The sequence below is a fragment of the Plasmodium knowlesi genome, assembly GCF_000006355.2.
Source record: "Plasmodium knowlesi strain H genome assembly, chromosome: 4".
Classification (NCBI taxonomy): domain Eukaryota; phylum Apicomplexa; class Aconoidasida; order Haemosporida; family Plasmodiidae; genus Plasmodium; species Plasmodium knowlesi.
The window spans coordinates 310679-328201 of NC_011905.2; the positions used below are offsets into that span (position 1 = coordinate 310679).

Consider the following 17523-nt stretch of genomic DNA (forward strand, 5'->3'; position numbering starts at 1 on the left):
CACCCGGTTCATACCATCAAGTTCATACCATCCAGTTCCTACCATCCGGTTCATACCATCCGGTTCATACTATCCGGCCCATACCATCCGGTTACTGCCATCCGGTTCGTACCATCCGGTTCATACCACCCGGTTCATACCACCCGGTTCATTCCATCCGGTTACTACCATCCGATTCCTACCATCCAGTTCATACCATCCAGTTCATACCATCCAGTTCATACCATCCAGTTCATACCATCCTATTCCGACCATCCAGTTCCAACCATCCGGTATCCACAATCCAGTCTCCACCATCCAGTCTCCACCATCCAGTCTCCACCATCCAGTCCCCACCATCCGGTTTCTACCATCCACTTCCCACCATCCGGTTCGTACCATCCGGTTCCCACCATCCAGTCTCCACCATCCAGTCTCCACCATCCAGTCTCCACCATCCAGTCTCCACCATCCAGTCTCCACCATCCAGTCTCCACCATCCAGTCTCCACCATCCAGTCTCCACCATCCAGTCTCCACCATCCAGTCTCCACCATCCAGTCTCCACCATCCAGTCTCCACCATCCAGTCTCCACCATCCAGTCTCCACCATCCAGTCTCCACCATCCAGTCTCCACCATCCAGTCTCCACCATCCAGTCTCCACCATCCGGTTACTACCATCCAGTCTCCACAATCCAGTTCATACCATCCAGTTCATACCATCCAGTTCATACCATCCAGTTCATACCATCCGATTCCTACCATCCAGTTCATACCATCCAGTTCATACCATCCAGTTCATACCATCCAGTCTCCACCATCCAGTTCCCACCATCCAGTTCCCACAATCCACTTCCCACAATCCACTTCCCACAATCCAGTTCATACCATCCGGTTCATACCATCCGGTTTCTACCATCCGTTTACTACCATCCGGTTTCTACCATCCGGTTACTACCATCCAGTCTCCACCATCCGGTATATACCATGCGGTTCATACCATCCAATCCCCACCATCCAGTCTCCACCATCCAGTTTCCACCATGCAGTTTCCACCATCCTGTACCCACAATCCTGTACCAACCATCCTGTACCCACCATCCGGTTACTACCATCCGGTTACTACCATCCGGTTCATACTATCCGCTTCATACCATCCGGCTTATACCATCCAGTTCATACCATCCGGTTTCTACCATCCGCTTACCACCATCCGATCTCCACCATCCAGTTCCCACCATCCAGTCTCCACCATCCGGTTCATACCATCCGGTTTCTACCATCCGGTCGTTGTTGTATATAGTCCCTGTCTGCGAGGAGTTTTTCCTTTCCCCCCCCTAAAGTAACTAAAGCTGACCCCTGAAACCTTATTCCAATACCCTTAAAACCTTCATTCCTATACCCCCGAAACCTTATTCCTATACCCTAAAACCTCCTTCTTATACCCCTAAGACTTTCCTCCTATATCCTGAAACCTTATTCCAACACCCTAAAACCTTTATTCCTAAACCCGGAACCCTACTCCTAAACCCGGAACCCTACTCCTAAACCCGGAACCCTACTCCTAAACCCGGAACCCTACTCCTAAACCCGGAACCCTACTTCTAAACCCGGAACCCTACTCCTAAACCTGGAACCCTACACCTAAACCCGGAATCTGAATTTTCTATTTTTTTCTTATTCTTTTTTACTTATTTATTTTTTTTTTTTATTTAATTTTATTCTTTTTTTTCTTTTATTTTCCTTAATTCTTTTTCTTTTCTTTTCGTTAATTCTTTGTCTTTTCTTTTAGTCATTCTTTTTCTTTTCTTTTCCTTAATTCTTTCTCTTTTTCTTTTTATTCCTTTTCCTTCCTCTTTTCATTCTTTCTCCTTTCTCCTTTCTTTTCCTTCTTAATCCCTTTCCTTCTCATTTCTTTTCCTGCTCTTCTCTTTTCCTGCTCTTTCTTTTCCTTCTCTTTCTATTCCTTTTCTTCTTATTCCTCATTCCTTATTCCTCATTCCTTATTCCTCATTCCTTATTCCTCATTCCTTATTCCTCATTCCTTATTCCTCATTCCTTATTCCTCATTCCTTCCCTGCACATTCCTTCTCCTCATTCCTTCCCCCTCCTTCATTCCTCTTTCCTTCTATTCCTTTCCTTTCCTTTCCTTTCCTTTCCTTTCCTTTCCTTTCCTTTCCTTTCCTTTCCTTTCCTTTCCTTTCCTTTCCCCTTTCCTTTCCTTCCCCTTCTCATTCCTTCCCCCTCCTCCTTCCTTCCCTTTCCTTTCCTTTCCTTTCCTTTCCCCTTTCCTTTCCTTCCCCTTCTCCTTCTCATTCCTTCCCCCTCCTCCTTCCTTCCCTTTCCTTTCATTCCCTTTCCTTTCATTCCTTTTTCCTTCATTCCCTTTTCCTTCATTCCCTTTTCCTTCATTCCATTTTCCTTCATTCCCTTTTCCTTCATTCCATTTTCCTTCCTTTCCTTTCCTTTCCTTTCCTTTCCTTTCCTTTCCTTCCCCCTCCTCCTTCTCATTCCTTCCCCCTCCTCCTTCTCATTCCTTCCCCTAAACCTTCCTTTTCCTTCTTATTCCTTTCCTTTTCCTTCTTTCTATTCCTTCCCCTTTTCCTTCTCTTTTCCTTTTCCTTTTCCATCAATAATGTAATGCATTAATACATTAATAATGGAATACACCAATACATTAGTAGTAGAGTACTTACCTAGTGTTTTTTCAGCTTCCTTCCCTAACTTCTGCATTGCTGCCTGTACTTTGCTGGAGTCCACTTGACCATTAATACTGCCCGCGACTATATCTTTAAGTGTTTCTTCTATGATTTCATTCTTTAAAGTTAATTCATCATTCACTAAAATATCGAATGGATTTGGTGAACCACTACTCCCAACCTTGGCGCTGTCCCCTATTAGTAAGAAAGATGCCATACTCTTCGTATTCACCTTTAACTGCTCTTCTGCATTCAACTCCTGCCCACCCTGCTCTTTGGGTTTACAAAATTTCCTCCTATCTTGCATTACTACTCCCACTCTCCCCTTTGCCCTATTTTGAGGACTGGACAAACCCCCCGCCCCCCGCCCCCGCGCCGCATTGTATTCCGCCAGATCCTTGTCGTACTGTGCCGCCCTTCCCCTATCTTCCTCTGCCCAACTCTTGATTTCATCACCCAGAATGGATTTACCGAACAATATGTCCCTGTCTGTAAGTCCTTTACATTTATCGAACATATCATTCAGCCCCTGTTTCCCTTTTAATTTACCCTCTACACTTGATTTAACCAAGTCCACTGCTGGACCCAATTTGCAGTGATTACCATAAATCGTGGATAGGGTGACTGCGGCAACAATGCAACGCGGATACCACTCGTGCTCTCGCACTGCTTCAACTTCCACCTTCGATCTTGTATTCCCTTTCTTCACTCCGCTCGTGAAATATCGAACTTCTACCATCCCCTTGCAGAATTCCTTCATGCTGTGCTCCCACGTGCCCCCGCGGTCGGTCAATTTACCTGCCCCCCCACATAGACCCGCGATTTCAGTCGATTCCTGTGACCCCAATCTACTCCTCAAATCTTCCCACGTTACGTTCAAATCACTCTTCAACTTCTCCTACGGAGGAAGGAAGAATGGAGAATGGAAAATATACATATATACATATGTATACGCATATACATACGTCCATACACATACGTATACATATATATATATATATTTACATATATATACATCCATGCTTGCACATATATGTACACATACATACATATGCGTCCGTTCGCATATATATATATTTATTCACTTACGGTAATTTCCTTGGCCGCCTGCGACAGATCCTTCCCTGTCGTTAGTCCATTGGCATGGTGCTGCAGCCATTTTTCTAACAGCCCACTCCCTGCTCCTGCTCCTGCCATGGTTGTATATCTTCGTCCAACAATTTATATATATATATTATATATATATATATATATATAATATATACATAATATATGAAAAAAAAAACTATATATATATACATATTTTCCTCCCCTCCCCACACACTTTTTTTTTTTTTTTTTTTTGGAAAAAAAAATTCCTATATCCTTTCAATTCGACATACATACATATATATATATATATATATATATATATATATATATATATATTTTCTTCTCTTCCTTTTCTTTTCTTTTCTTCTTTGGGAACTACTACTCCTTGGAAACTACTTCTTTTTGAAACTACTTCTTTTTGGAACTACTTCTTTTCAAACTACTTCCCCCGGAAACTACTCCTTGGAAACTACTTCTTTGGAAACTACTTCTTTTGAAACTACTTCTTTTGAAACTACTCCTTCTGGAAACTACTCCTTCAAACTACGACTACTACTACCTTCTTTTTTTTTTTTTCTTTTTTCTTTTTTCTTTTTTCTTCTCTTTCTTCTTCTCGTTTTTTTTTTCTTTTTTCTTTTTCTTTTCTTCTTTTTCTTCTTTTCTTTATTCCGTTCCTTTCTTCTTCTCTTCTTTTTTTTTTCCTTTTCTTCTACTGTTCTTTTTCTTCCTTTAACTTGGATTATTTTCTATCTCCTCCCAAACCTTCTTTTGAAGAGATTATTTTGTCCCTCACTACTCCTTATCCTTCCCCTCTAAGAAGAGATTATTTTGTCCCGCCCCCTTTTTTATTTTCTTTCTCCTTTCCTCTAAGAAGAGATTATATTGTCCCCCTTCCCCACTTTTATTTTCTTCCTCCCTTCCCTTAATAAGAGATTATTTTGTCCTTCCTTCTTCTTCCTTTAAGAACAGATAAATTCCTTACCTTCCCCTCTGTAAGAAGAGATTATTTTGCCCTTACTACTCCTTCACTTAAGAAGAGATTATTTTGTCCCTTCCTTTCTCCTTACCTTCCCCTCTACGAAGAGATTATTTTGCCCTTACTACTCCTTACCGTCCTCTAACAGAAAGGATTATTTTGCCCTACTACTCTTTACCTTACCTTCCCCTCTAAGAAGAGATTATATTGTCCTTACTACTCCTTATCCTTCCCCTCTAAGAAGAGATTATTTTGTCCCTTACTACTCCTTACTTTTTCTTAAGAGGAGATTACTTTGTCCCCCTTTTATTTTCTCCCTTCCTATAAGAAGAGATTCTTTTGCCCCTTCTTACTTTTTTCCTTACCTTCCCCTCTAAGAAGAGATTATTTTGCCTCCCTCACTACTCCTTATCGTCCTCTAAGAAGAGATTATTTTGTGCCCCTTCTATATTCCTCTCCTTCCTTTAAGAGGAGATTATTCTGACCCCTTTTTACTTTTTCCTTACCTTCCCCTCTAAGAAGAGATTATTCAGTCCCTTCCTTCCACTTTACCTTCACTTAAAAAGAGATTATTCTGTTCCACTACTCCCTTCCCTTAAGAGGAGATTATTTTGCCTCTCCTTCTTTTAAGAAGAGATTATTTTGCCTCACTACTTCTTACCTTCCTCTAAGAAGAGATTATTTTGCTCTACTACTACTTACTTTCCCTTCTAAGAAGGGATTATTTTGCTCAACTACACTTTACCGTCCACTAGGAGGAGATTATTTTGTCCCCCTTCCCTTTTATTCTCTTCCTCCCTTCCCGTAAGAAGTGATTACTTCTTTCTACCTTCCTTTAAGAAGAGATTACCTAAACCCTGAACCCTTCTTACCTTCCCCTCTAAGAAGAGATTACCTAAACCCTAAACCCCTCTTACCTCCCTCTACGAAGAGATTATTTTGCCCCCCTCCTATATTCCTTACCGTTCTCAATGAAGAGATTATTTTGCTCCCTTCCTTACTCCTTACCTTCCCCTCTAAGAAGAAAATTATTTTGCCCTACTACTCCTTACTCCTTACCTCCCTTTAAGAGGAGATTATTTTGTCCTCACTACTCCTTCTCCTTATCCTTCCCTTAAGAATAGATTATTTTGACCCTTACTACTCCTTACCTTCCCCTCTAAGAAGAAATTATTTTGCCTCACTACTCCTTTTTAACTCCCTCTAAGAAGAGATTACCTAAACCCTAAACCCTTCTTACCTCCCTCTAAGAAGAAATTACCTAAACCCTGAACCCTTCTGACCTTCCTCTAAGAAGAGATTACCTAAACCATGAACCCTTCTGACCTTCCTCTAAGAGGAGATTACCTAAACCCTGAATCCTAAACCGTAAACCCTAAACGCTGAACCCTTCTTACTTCCCTCTAAGAAGAGATTACCTAAACCCTGAACCCTTCTTACCTTCCCCTCTAAGAAGAAGAATTATTTTGCCCTAGTACTCCTTACCTTCACCTCTAAGAAGAGATTATTTTGTCCCTTACTACTCTTTACCTTCCCCTCTAAGAAGAAGAATTATTTTGTCCCTACTATTCCTTAACTTCCCCTCTAAGAAGAGATTATTTTGCCCCTTCCTTAATCCTTACCTTCCCCTCTAAGAAGAGATTATTTTGTCCCTCCTTACTTTTTCTTTCCTTCCTCTGAGAAGTGATTATTTTGCCTCACTACTCCTTCCCTTCCCCTCTAAGAAGAGATTATTTTGCCTCACTACTCTTTACCTTTCCCTTAAGAGGAAATTATTTTTCCCTACTACTCTTTACTGTTCTCTAAGAAGAGATTATTTTGCTCTACTACTCCTTACTTTTCCTTAGTAGGAAATTATTTTGTCCCCCTCTATATTCCTTACCGTTCTCTAAAAAGAGATTATTTTGACCCTACTACTCCTTACCTTCCTGTAAGAAGAGAATATTTTGTCCTCCCCCCCCCTTTAAATTTTCTTTCTCCCCTCCCTTAAGAAGAGATTATTTTGTCCCTTCCTTAATTTTCTTATCCTTCCTTTGAGAAGGGATTATTTTGTCCTCACTACTCCTTACCGTTCTCTAAGAAGATATTATTTTGCTCTACTACTCCTTCTCTTTACCTCCTTCTAAGAAGAGATTATTTTGCCCTCCTACTCTTTACCGTTCTCTAAGAAGAGATTATTTTGCCTACTACTCCTTACTTTTTTTTAAGAAGAGATTATTTTGTCCCTTCCTTAATTTTCTTATCCTTCCTTTGAGAAGGGATTATTTTGTCCCTTACTACTCCTTACCTTCCCCTCTAAGAAGAGATTCTTTTGTCCCCTCTTCTCTTTCCTTCAGAAGAGATTATTTTACTCCCTTCTTTTTACTTAAGAAGAAATTATTCTGACCCTTTTTACTTTTTCCTTACCTTCCCCTCTAAGAAGAGATTATTTTGTCCTTTACTACTCCTTACCTTTCCTCTAAGAAGAGATTATTTTGTCCCCCTTTTTCTTTCCTTACCTTCCTCTAAGATGAGATTATTTTGTCCCTTCCTTAATCCTTACCTTAAAAAGAGATTATTTTGCCTAACTACACTTTACCGTCCACTAGGAGGAGATTATGTTGTCCCCCTTCCCTTTTATTCTCTTCCTCCCTTTCTTTCCTTCCTTCATTCCTTCCCTGCTCATTCTTTTCCTTCTCCTTATTCTTCTTCCTCCCCCCTCCTTTTCCTTCTATTCCTTCCTTCTATTCCTTTCCCTTCTCCTTCTTCTTTTCTTATTCCTTCCCCTCTCCTTTTCCCTTTCCAATTCCCTTTCCTTTACTTACACACATACATGAGTAATAGAATACATTAATACATTAATACATTAATGCATTAATACATTCATACAGTAATACATTAATACATTAATATATTAATACATTAATACATTAATATATTAATGATGTAATATATTAATAATGTAATATATTAATACATTAATATATTAATATATTAACACATTAATGATGTAATACATTAATACATTAATATATTAATGATGAATTATATTAATATATTAATAATGTACTATATTAATACATTAATAATGTAATACATTAATACATTAATACATTCATACATTAATACATTATTAATATATTAATACATTAATACACTAATAATGCATTAATGATGTATTATATTAATAATGTAATATATTAATACATTAATATATTAATACATTAATACATTAATAATGTATTAAATTATTAAATTATTACTTACCTATATTTTTCTGGGTTGCCTCCTCTAACTTTTCCATTACCTTGGCCACATTTGCAGTTTCCACTTTTCCATCCTTTATTACATTATTAAGTGCATCTGCTAATGTATTCGTGTCTAATTTGTAGTTCCCGTCGGATAATACTTCTGCTAGGGTCGCCCCGCCACTACTTCCTGCGGTTTCCCTGTTGTCCAGTTTCAGGAAGTTCGTCGTAACTGCTGCATTCTCTTTTCTCTGCTGCTGCAATTTCGTCAGGTCCCCTTTCTTCTGCTCCTTACAGACATTTCCCCGCAGCTTCCACACATATGCTACCCGCCAGTTCCCCTTCCCGTTCTCTCCCTCCTTTCTTTGATCCCCTGCCCATCTCTTGATTTCATCATGGAGAAGTGTTCTACCGAACATTATATCCCTACGAGTAATGCCCGCACATTTATCGAAGTTCGTGGCAGCCTTCGCGTGTGTCCGTAACTGCATCTCCATTTTGTCCGATACGTGTCCTATGACTTCATTCAACTTACAGTGATCCCCGTATAGTTCATTCAGAGCAACTGATCCAACAATACAACGTGGATAAGCTTGAGCATCGTCCAAGGTCGTAATAACGGGGTCATCATCTTTGTCAGTTCCTTTACCATTAATTCCGATGGTTCTCCTTGTCCCTATTCCATTCATGAAATATTTTATTTCCGCGATTCCTTTACATAAATTTTTCCTATAGTGCTCCTCGGAGGATCCCGCCCTCGCGGAAGCCGCGGCATCTTCGCAGAGTGTTCCCATCTCATTTGATCCCTCATGCGTGAGCCAATCTTCCAATTCCTTCCATGTTCCCATTAATTTCTGCTTTAAGTAGTCCTGAGAGAAAAAAAAAAGCAGGCAACATACATACACATATATATGTATGTACACATACGTATATGTACATATATATACATATATGTATACATGTATATGTACGTACTATATATATATGTATACATATACGTGTCCGACTTACTACAGCAGTGTCCGCCGTTAGTGGAGTACCCGTGCTACCACTCTGCGCTTCCTTTAATATTACATTCATCCATTCTTCCAACAACCCACCACTGGGTACTGATGTTGCCCCTGCTCCTGGTGCCCCTGCTCGCGCCATTGTTGTATGTCTTCGTCAACAACAGAAAAACTATGTACTATATATTATATATATAATATATATATTATATATATATATTATATATACAATTTAAAAAGAAACTATGTATATATATACATATTTTCCTCCTCCACCACTCCACACTTTTTTTTTTTTTTTTTTTTTTGCTACAAAATATTCCTCTATATATATCCTTTCAATTCGACACATACATACATATATATATATATATATTTTCTTTCTTTTCCTTTTCTGTTCTTCTTTGTAAACTACTCTTACGCAATTACTTCTTGGAACTACTCCTTTTGAAACTACTTCTTTTCAAACTACTTCTTTTGGAAAGTATTTCTTTTGAAACTACTCCTACAAACTACTTCTTCAAACTACTTCTTCTGAAACTACTCCTTCAAACTACTCCTTTTGAAACTACTCCTTGGAAACTACTCCTTGGAAACTACTCCTTCAAACTACTTCTTTTGGAAACTACTCCTTCAAACTACTACTACTACTATCCTTTTTCTTTTTTCTTTTTTCTTCAGTTACAGGTTATAGGTTACCCGTTTACCGGTTACCTCGTTATCTGTTACTTCCTGTTACCGGTTACTTCCTGTTACCGGTTACTTCCTGTTACCGGTTACTTCCTGTTACCGGTTTACCCGTTTACCTCGTTACCGGTTACTTCCTGTTACCGGTTACTTCCTGTTACCGGTTACTTCCTGTTACCGGTTACTTCCTGTTACCGGTTACTTCCTGTCACCGGTTACTTCCTGTTACCGCTTACTTCCTGTTACCGCTTACTTCCTGTTACCGCTTACTTCCTGTTACCGGTTACTTCCTGTTACCGGTTACTTCCTGTTACCGGTTACTTCCTGTTACCGGCTCGCCCAAACTCACTCTAAATATCTTCTTTTTCCTTCCACGTTTAACCGTCCTTCTTTTTTTCTTCTTTTTTTCTTCTTCTTCTCTTTTTTTCCTTTTTTTTTTCTTCTTTTCTTTTTTTTTTTTTTCTTTTCTTTTTTCCTTCTTTCTTTTCTTTTCTTTTTCTTCTTTTCTTCTCTATTCCGTTCCTTTCTTCTTCTTTTCTTTTTTTCTTCTTTTCTTCTTTTCTTCTTTTCTTCTTTTCTTCTTTTCTTCTTTTCTTCTTTTCTTCTTTTCTTCTTTTCTTCTTTTCTTTATTCCGTTCCTTTCTTTTCTTTTCTTTATTTCGTTCCGTTCCTTTCTTCTTTTCTTTATTCCGTTCCTTTCTTCTTTTCTTTATTTCGTTCCTCCTCTATTTCGTTTCTTTCTTTTCTTTTCTTTATTTCGTTCCTTTATTTTCTTTTCTATTTCGTTCCTTTATTTTCTTTTCTATTTCGTTCCTTTCTTCTTTTCTATTTCGTTCCTTTATTTTCTTTTCTATTTCGTTCCTTTCCTTTCTTTTCTATTTCGTTCCTTTCTTCTTCTTTCCTATTCCGTTCCTTTCTTTCCTTTTCTATTCCGTTCCGTTCCTTTCTTCTCTATTCCGTTCCGTTCCTTTCTTCTCTATTCCGTTCCGTTCCTTTCTTTCCTTTTCTTTATTCCGTTCCGTTCCTTTCTTCTTTTCTATTTCGTTCCTTTCCTTTCTTTTCTATTTCGTTCCTTTCTTCTTCTTTCCTATTCCGTTCCTTTCTTTCCTTTTCTATTCCGTTCCGTTCCTTTCTTCTCTATTCCGTTCCGTTCCTTTCTTCTCTATTCCGTTCCGTTCCTTTCTTTCCTTTTCTTTATTCCGTTCCGTTCCTTTCTTCTTTTCTTTTCTATTTCGTTCCTTTCTTCTTTTCTTCTTTTCTTCTATATTGGTTCCTTTCTTCTTTTCTGTTCTATTTCGTTCCTTTCTTCTTTTCTTCTTTTCTTTCCTTCTCTATTTCGTTCTTCCGTGTTCTATTTCGTTCTTCCGTGTTCTATTTCGTTCCTTTCCTTTCTGTTCTATTTCGTTCCTTCCTCCTCTACTTCGTTCTTTTCTTTTCTATTCCGTTCCTACTACCCCCTTTATTCTTTTCTTATTCCGTTCCTACTACCCCCTTTATTCTTTTCTTATTCCGTTCCTACTACCCCCTTTATTCTTTTCTTATTCCGTTCCTATACTACCCCCCCTTTTATTCTTTTTTTTTCATTGCCAAATAAAAAAAAAAAAAAACAAAAAAAAGAAAGAACAACAATAATAATAATATAAGAAGGGAACGTATTGCTTGATGAAGGGAAGGAAGGAATGTTTGTTTTAAGGGAAGGAATGTAAGAAGAAAAAGAAGGTTTTCTTTTTCCTCGGTTATCAGAACAACAACAATATGACCTGTTATTTTAGCTTCCTTGGGGGAGAGGGATGGATGTTGAAAATTTTTGTTTTAGGGAGGGAAGAAGAAGTTGAAAATTTTTGTTTTAGGGAGGGAAGAAGAAGTTGAAAATTTTTGTTTTAGGGAGGGGAGGAATGTTTTGTTTAAAGGTAAGGAAGGTGAAAGGAAGATTCTTTCCTAGGTTAATAGAACAATAATATGGCCTGGTATTTTAGCTTCCTTCTGGGAGAAGGATGTTGAAAATTTTTGTTTTAGGGAGGGAAGGGGAAACTTCTGTTCAGAGGGAAGGGAAGAAGCTTCTGTTCCTTCTTTTTTTTTAACAACAATAAGATAGGGCCTGCTACTTACCTCCTTAAGGGGAGAGGGAAGGGAAGGTGAGAGGTTCCTCTTTTTTTTTTTTTTTCTTATTTCTTTCATAGAGGAGAAGGGAAGGAAAAGAGAAGGTTTTAAAAATTGGAGGGGAAGAAGGTTTAGGGGGAAGGAAAGAAGGTTTAGGATGGGAAGGAGAAGGAAGGTTTAGGGGGAAGGAGAAAAAGAGGGTTCAAGAGTAAAGAAGAAAAGAAAAGGAAAGAAATATATATATATATATATATATATATATATACAACATTCGGTTGTATTATGTTTCCGTTATTTATTCACATATGTTCTGTTGTATAAAATTCATTTGTTCTATATAAATGGTTCCTAACATGTCTCCCCCCCCCTTCTTTTTAACTTTCCGCTATCAACTTCCTTTCATATATATAATAGAAATATATCCTAAATATGTAATTATCGCACTTATGAAATATAAGTAAAGGTAAAAACTGCCCCTAGAAGGAATTCCTCACGCTTTAAGTTTAATGGTTCAAAGTTCGGAGGTGATGTTGTTCGTTCAAGCCTCAGGATTCGGGGGCGATGTTGTAGGTTTACTCTTCAGGGTTCGGGGGTGCTGTTGTTAGTTCGCCCTTTCAGGGTTTAGGGTTTAGGGTTCAGGGTTTAGGGTTCAGGGTTTAGGGTTTCAGGGTTTAGGGTTCAGGCGTTTTATGTTTTAGGGTTCAGGGTTTAGGGTTTCAGGGTTTAGGGTTCAGGCGTTTTATGTTTTAGGGTTCATGTTTTAGGATTTATTGTTTAGGGTTCATAGTTTAGTTTTCCGGGTTCAGGTTATAGGATCTCGCGTATGGGCAAAAGGTTTACGTAGTACGTTTTTTTAGGTTTAAGGTTGACGTAGGTTGACGGTTGAATTTGAAGTTGGTTCCGGGTTAAAGGTAAAAGTGGGTTCCGCGTTAAAGGTAAAAGTGGGTTCCGGGTTAAGGATAAAAGTGGGTTCCGGTTTAAGGATAAAAGTGGGTTCCGACTTAAGGGTACAAGTGAGTTCCGGTTAAGGGTAAAAGTTGGTTCCGGGTTAAAGGTAAAAGTAGGTTCCGGGTTAAGGGTAAAAGTGGATTCCGGGTTAAAGGTAAAAGTGGGTTCCGGGTTAAAGGTAAAAGTGGGTTCCGGGTTAAAGGTAAAAGTGGGTTCCGGGTTAAGGATAAAAGTGGGTTCCGGTTTAAGGATAAAAGTGGGTTCCGACTTAAGGGTACAAGTGAGTTCCGGTTAAGGGTAAAAGTTGGTTCCGGGTTAAAGGTAAAAGTAGGTTCCGGGTTAAGGGTAAAAGTGGATTCCGGGTTAAAGGTAAAAGTGGGTTCCGGGTTAAAGGTAAAAGTGGGTTCCGGGTTAAAGGTAAAAGTGGGTTCCGGGTTAAGGTTAATGTGGGTGCCGGGATAAGGATAAAAGTGGGTTCCGTGTTAAGGATAAAAGTGGGTTCCGGGTTAAGTGTAAGATGGGTTCCAGGTTAAGTGTAAGATGGGTTCCAGGTTAAGGGTAAAGTGGGTTCCGCCTTAAAAGTAAAAGTTGTTTCCGGCTTAAAAGTAAAAGTTGGTTACGGGTTAAAAGTAAAGTTGGTTACGGGTTAAAAGTAAAGTTGGTTACGGGTTAAAAGTATGGTTGTTTCCGGGTTAAAAATAAGGTTGGTTCCGGGTTAAGAATAATGTAGGTTCCGGGTTAAAAGTAAAGTTCGTTCCGGGTTAAAAATAAGGTAGGTTCAGGATTTAGGGTAAAGTAGGATACGGGTTAAGGGTAAAAGTTGGTTCCGGGTTAAGTGTAAAAGTTGGTTACGGGTTATGAATAAGGTTGGTTCCCGGTCGTTAGAATTATGTTGCATGAGTATCACAATGAAAAATGTTTGTATGTATATATGAATGAAAAATGTTCGTATGGGCGTATGAATGTGAAGTGTTTGTATGGGCATAGGGATGTGGAATTCGGTATTCGCAATTAAAAGGTTTGTGTGTCCTCTATAAAGGAATTGCACATATATTTCTATCATCATCGTTTATTGGAAAATGTTCGAGACCGTTGGATGGTCTGTGTTGTTCTTTTTATCGGAAAATGTTCCATTCGAATTTTTTTTATATAGTGTTCCACACTTCATAATTTTCGCCCGTCTTTTCAAGTGATGTGTTCCCTAAATTATCGTAAGGAATTAAGAGTAATGTTATTCTATTAGAACATACTCTTCCATTATTCCATTTATTTAAATATATATGAGGTTTCTAATAATTCATTTCAAATAATTTTAATTCATTTTAACTAACGTTTTATTAATTTTCCCGAATTTTAATTCATTCTAACTAACGTTTTATTAATTTTCCCGAATTTTAATTCATTCTAAATAACGTTTTATTAATTTTGCCAAATTTTAATTTTCGCATATGTTTATTTACACCTTCTTTTCTTTTTATTCCTTTTCCCTTCCACCACCCTCAGCCCCCCCTTTTATTTTGGACATTTAATTGGTTCGTTTGGGGGCAAAGTATTCATATTCTGAAATTTACTTCTTCTATGCTTATTTTGCATATGTCCAATGTAGGTAGCATATGCTGTTATTTTATATATAATTTGTCTTTCATTAAAAAGTAGGTCACCACGGAATATTATAATAATGGAAATAATTCTCCTTGCGCAGAAGGACCCTAAAAATACTTACACATTAAGAATTCTCATTTATTAAAAATATTCAGTTATTAAAAATATTTTGCGATTAAACTTATTTTGATGTTAAAAATATTTGGATGTCAACAATACTTAGGTGTTAAAAATAATTCAGTTATTAAAATTATTTAGAAATAATACTAAAGATTATATAACTGCTGTTTAATTTTTGAATTATTGGGTTACATATAAGGAGTAGTTCAATTCTTTCCGCCCCCATAAAAAAAAGGGGTCTTAGAAGCATTCATGAAAGCTACTCTAATTCTATATTCCTATGGTCTTTCAATTGTAAAATAAAAAAAAAGGAGATGGAATAAAAAAGAAAAAAAGAAAAAAATATTTCTTCCGTCCATTCCATTTTTACTTTTTTCCATTTTTATTTTTTTTTCCTTCTTTTCCTTTTTTTCCTATTTTTTATTCCATCTCCTTTTTTTCCTGTTTTTCCTTTTTCTTTTTTTTTTTTGTTGTTTTCCCTTTTTCTTTTTTTTTTGTTGTTTTTCCTTTTTCTTTTTTTTTTTGTTGTTTTTCCTTTTTCTTTTTTTTTTTGTTGTTTTTCCTTTTCCTTTTTTTTTTTTTTCTATTTTTTATTGCATAAGAAATGTTATTCCACAGTAATATATATATTTTATATAAAAAAATTGAAAAAGAATATTTAGTTAAAAAAAAACAAGAATGCCCGGAACGCCGTGATTAATTCTGTGTATTTAGAAAAAAAAGAAAAAAAAAAATTAAAAGAAAAAAAAAATTAAAAGAAAAAAAAAATTAAAAGAAAAAAAAAAAATAAAATAAAATAAAAAATACTTTTTCCGTCTATTCCATTTTTTTTCTTTTTTTATTATTGTGTGCTCCTCAAATGTGTAACACAACTGCTGTAATCTGGTCCCCGCGCCTGGGGGCGGGGGGCGTAGGCTTGGTAATTAAATTCTGTGAATAGCGTAGGGACTTATATATTATGCATTACACGTGAATTATGCGCTCATTGTCTATAACTGCACATTTTCTCTTTTACCGAAAAAAAAAAAAAGATAAGGAAAAGGAAAAGGAAGAAACGAAAAGTAGATAGAAGCACATGTAAAGGAATGCACCGGAAAAGAAGAAATTAAAAAAAAAAAGAAGAAAAAAATGAAAAAAAAAGGCGCCACTTCCTTGGGAGATAATGGGCTTCAAATATTAGGAAATGAAAAAAGGCACATGCGCCTAGGCACACAAACAAAGCATACATGTGTATACGCGCTGGGGGGTGAACAACCAAAATTTCCTCTTACAAAACTGTTTTATTTTCTTAAAAAAAAAAAAAAAAATATAATACGATTGTACAGCGCTGGAAGACAAGGGGTACGGTCCCCCATTGAACTGTTACCTTAATTCACCATGCTTTCCGGAACGGGCATATACTACCCTCTGTTCTGTTTCCCCGTTCTGTTCTTCTCCTATGGGGGTCGACCTCTGCACCGCCACCTCCCATGTTGCTTCTTCCGTGATGCTCAACTTAGGGAAGTTCACGCCATGCTACGTCTCCCCACTGGTTATTACTTTTCCCCCCCTCCATCTTACTTCATCTCCTCCTTCAGCGTCTTGTGTAGGCGTTCGGATATTTCCGGTAGCATAGGTTCATGCTTATCGAAACATTTGACTACGCACCCTTCCATTTCTTTCTCGATGGTTGGGCCATCTATGTTAGCGTTGCTCTTGGCATAATTGGGGGAATACTTGTAGAAGCAGGACTGAACAAAAGAGTAGTAGAAAAAAGAGTACAACGGGTGACAAAAATGTGAATAGCGGGTGGCAACGTCGCATATAATGCGTGGGATCCCCGTATTCGATGCTCCTTATGGAGTCAAATCGTACAGTATGCACACGTAAAGATCCACGGGGGCGTGGTGCGCAATTATTTTATTTTTCTTTCCCTCTTTTTCTTTTTTCCACTTTACCTGCTGACACGACTGCAAATTGTTCTGCAAGTTCTGCATCTCATTCTGGACGACCTGCACAAAATGCTCCGTCCCCTTCTGGCAGTTGTTCACGCACTTGCCGATGGTCTCAAAATCCGTGTTGTATGTGTCAAAGCAGTTTACACAACAAATGAAGGACTTCTTCTGGAAGGGCAAGCTCTCCGTGCTTATTTTGTTAAGTATACTATCTATTTTGGACTGAAATTCATTTGTCCTCTTGGTCAGGTTAGTTATCATATGGTTGGTTGAGGGGCTACTGAGGAACGACATTTTGGCTGGCTCCTTTGACAGGTAGGTTGTGATGGGTGGCTGTCACAATATATGTGGTGGTCTACTCCGTCACCTGCACGAGTACACTCCGCAGTGGTGAACGTCTCCTTAGGTTTACTCTCTACAAAGCTCTGTTTTACTTAACGTCCCTATTCCCCCGTAGCCCCCGTCAGAGAATGTCACTTTTGTTTCTTCCTTTTTTTCACTTACGCGAAATGTTGTTCCTTCTCCCGATGAAAGTGATTTTTCTTCCTTTCTTCTTCACGTAGTAGCTCAATACTTCGCCCTAACATTAAGCATATGAATTATTTTTCCGAAAAGAAAAAAAACAATTATGCTTTTCCAATTGTGCGCTCTTTCGCTATGTACGACGGAAGAATCATTTCTTACATTATACAGTTACATGGCACATTTTACATGAATAAAGTAGCTTTTTTTTTTTTTTTTTTTTTTTCTTTTTTTTCTGTTAATACTTCTTTCTTCCTGGCTAACTGGTATTAGGATAGCTATAACTACCGTTTCCCCGCTTCTTCAGTCCGATTCCCTATGTATGTCGCATTCCGTTGTGCAGTTCATCAACTTATCTTCCCTTGCCCATGCCCCTTCCGCTAAAAATAGCGTCGATTTTTACGGGGTCCGTGAGAACTGCGCACATGCGTTTTACATACGTACATAATATTCATTTCGAGATGTGTCGGGAAAAGTCTAAAGGAAGTCGCGTATCCGCAATGTGAAAATTTTTACCCTTAAAGGTAATTACCCAGTAGATGATAGAAATAATACAGTCAACTTGGAACTCTGTTCTGCTTTTCCTCTAAGCTGGCCCACAAGGAAAATTCGAATGTGTTCCCTCAAAT

At 37.9% G+C, this 17523-nt stretch overlaps 2 protein-coding genes across 2 annotated transcripts in view; both read right to left on the reverse strand.

Annotated features, from left to right (window-relative positions):
- PKNH_0407200 (SICAvar, type I) overlaps positions 1 to 9123 on the reverse strand; it is a gene marked incomplete at both ends in the record, with an annotated part of 28018 nt that extends 18895 nt beyond the window's left edge. The window contains 4 exons of the mRNA XM_039113858.1: positions 2677 to 3577; positions 3769 to 3863; positions 7994 to 8843; positions 8986 to 9123. Coding sequence (XP_038969470.1) covers positions 2677 to 3577; positions 3769 to 3863; positions 7994 to 8843; positions 8986 to 9123 — 1984 coding nt within the window. The remainder of the gene's footprint in view (positions 1 to 2676; positions 3578 to 3768; positions 3864 to 7993; positions 8844 to 8985) is intronic.
- A 6871-nt stretch (positions 9124 to 15994) lies between these two features.
- PKNH_0407300 (uncharacterized protein) lies at positions 15995 to 16666 on the reverse strand (the record flags this gene model as incomplete). The annotated part of the gene is made up of 2 exons (XM_002257863.1): positions 15995 to 16168; positions 16376 to 16666. 2 exons carry the CDS (start codon positions 16664 to 16666, stop codon positions 15995 to 15997), a joined length of 465 nt encoding a protein of 154 aa, XP_002257899.1.
- Between the last annotated feature and the right edge of the window lie 857 nt (positions 16667 to 17523).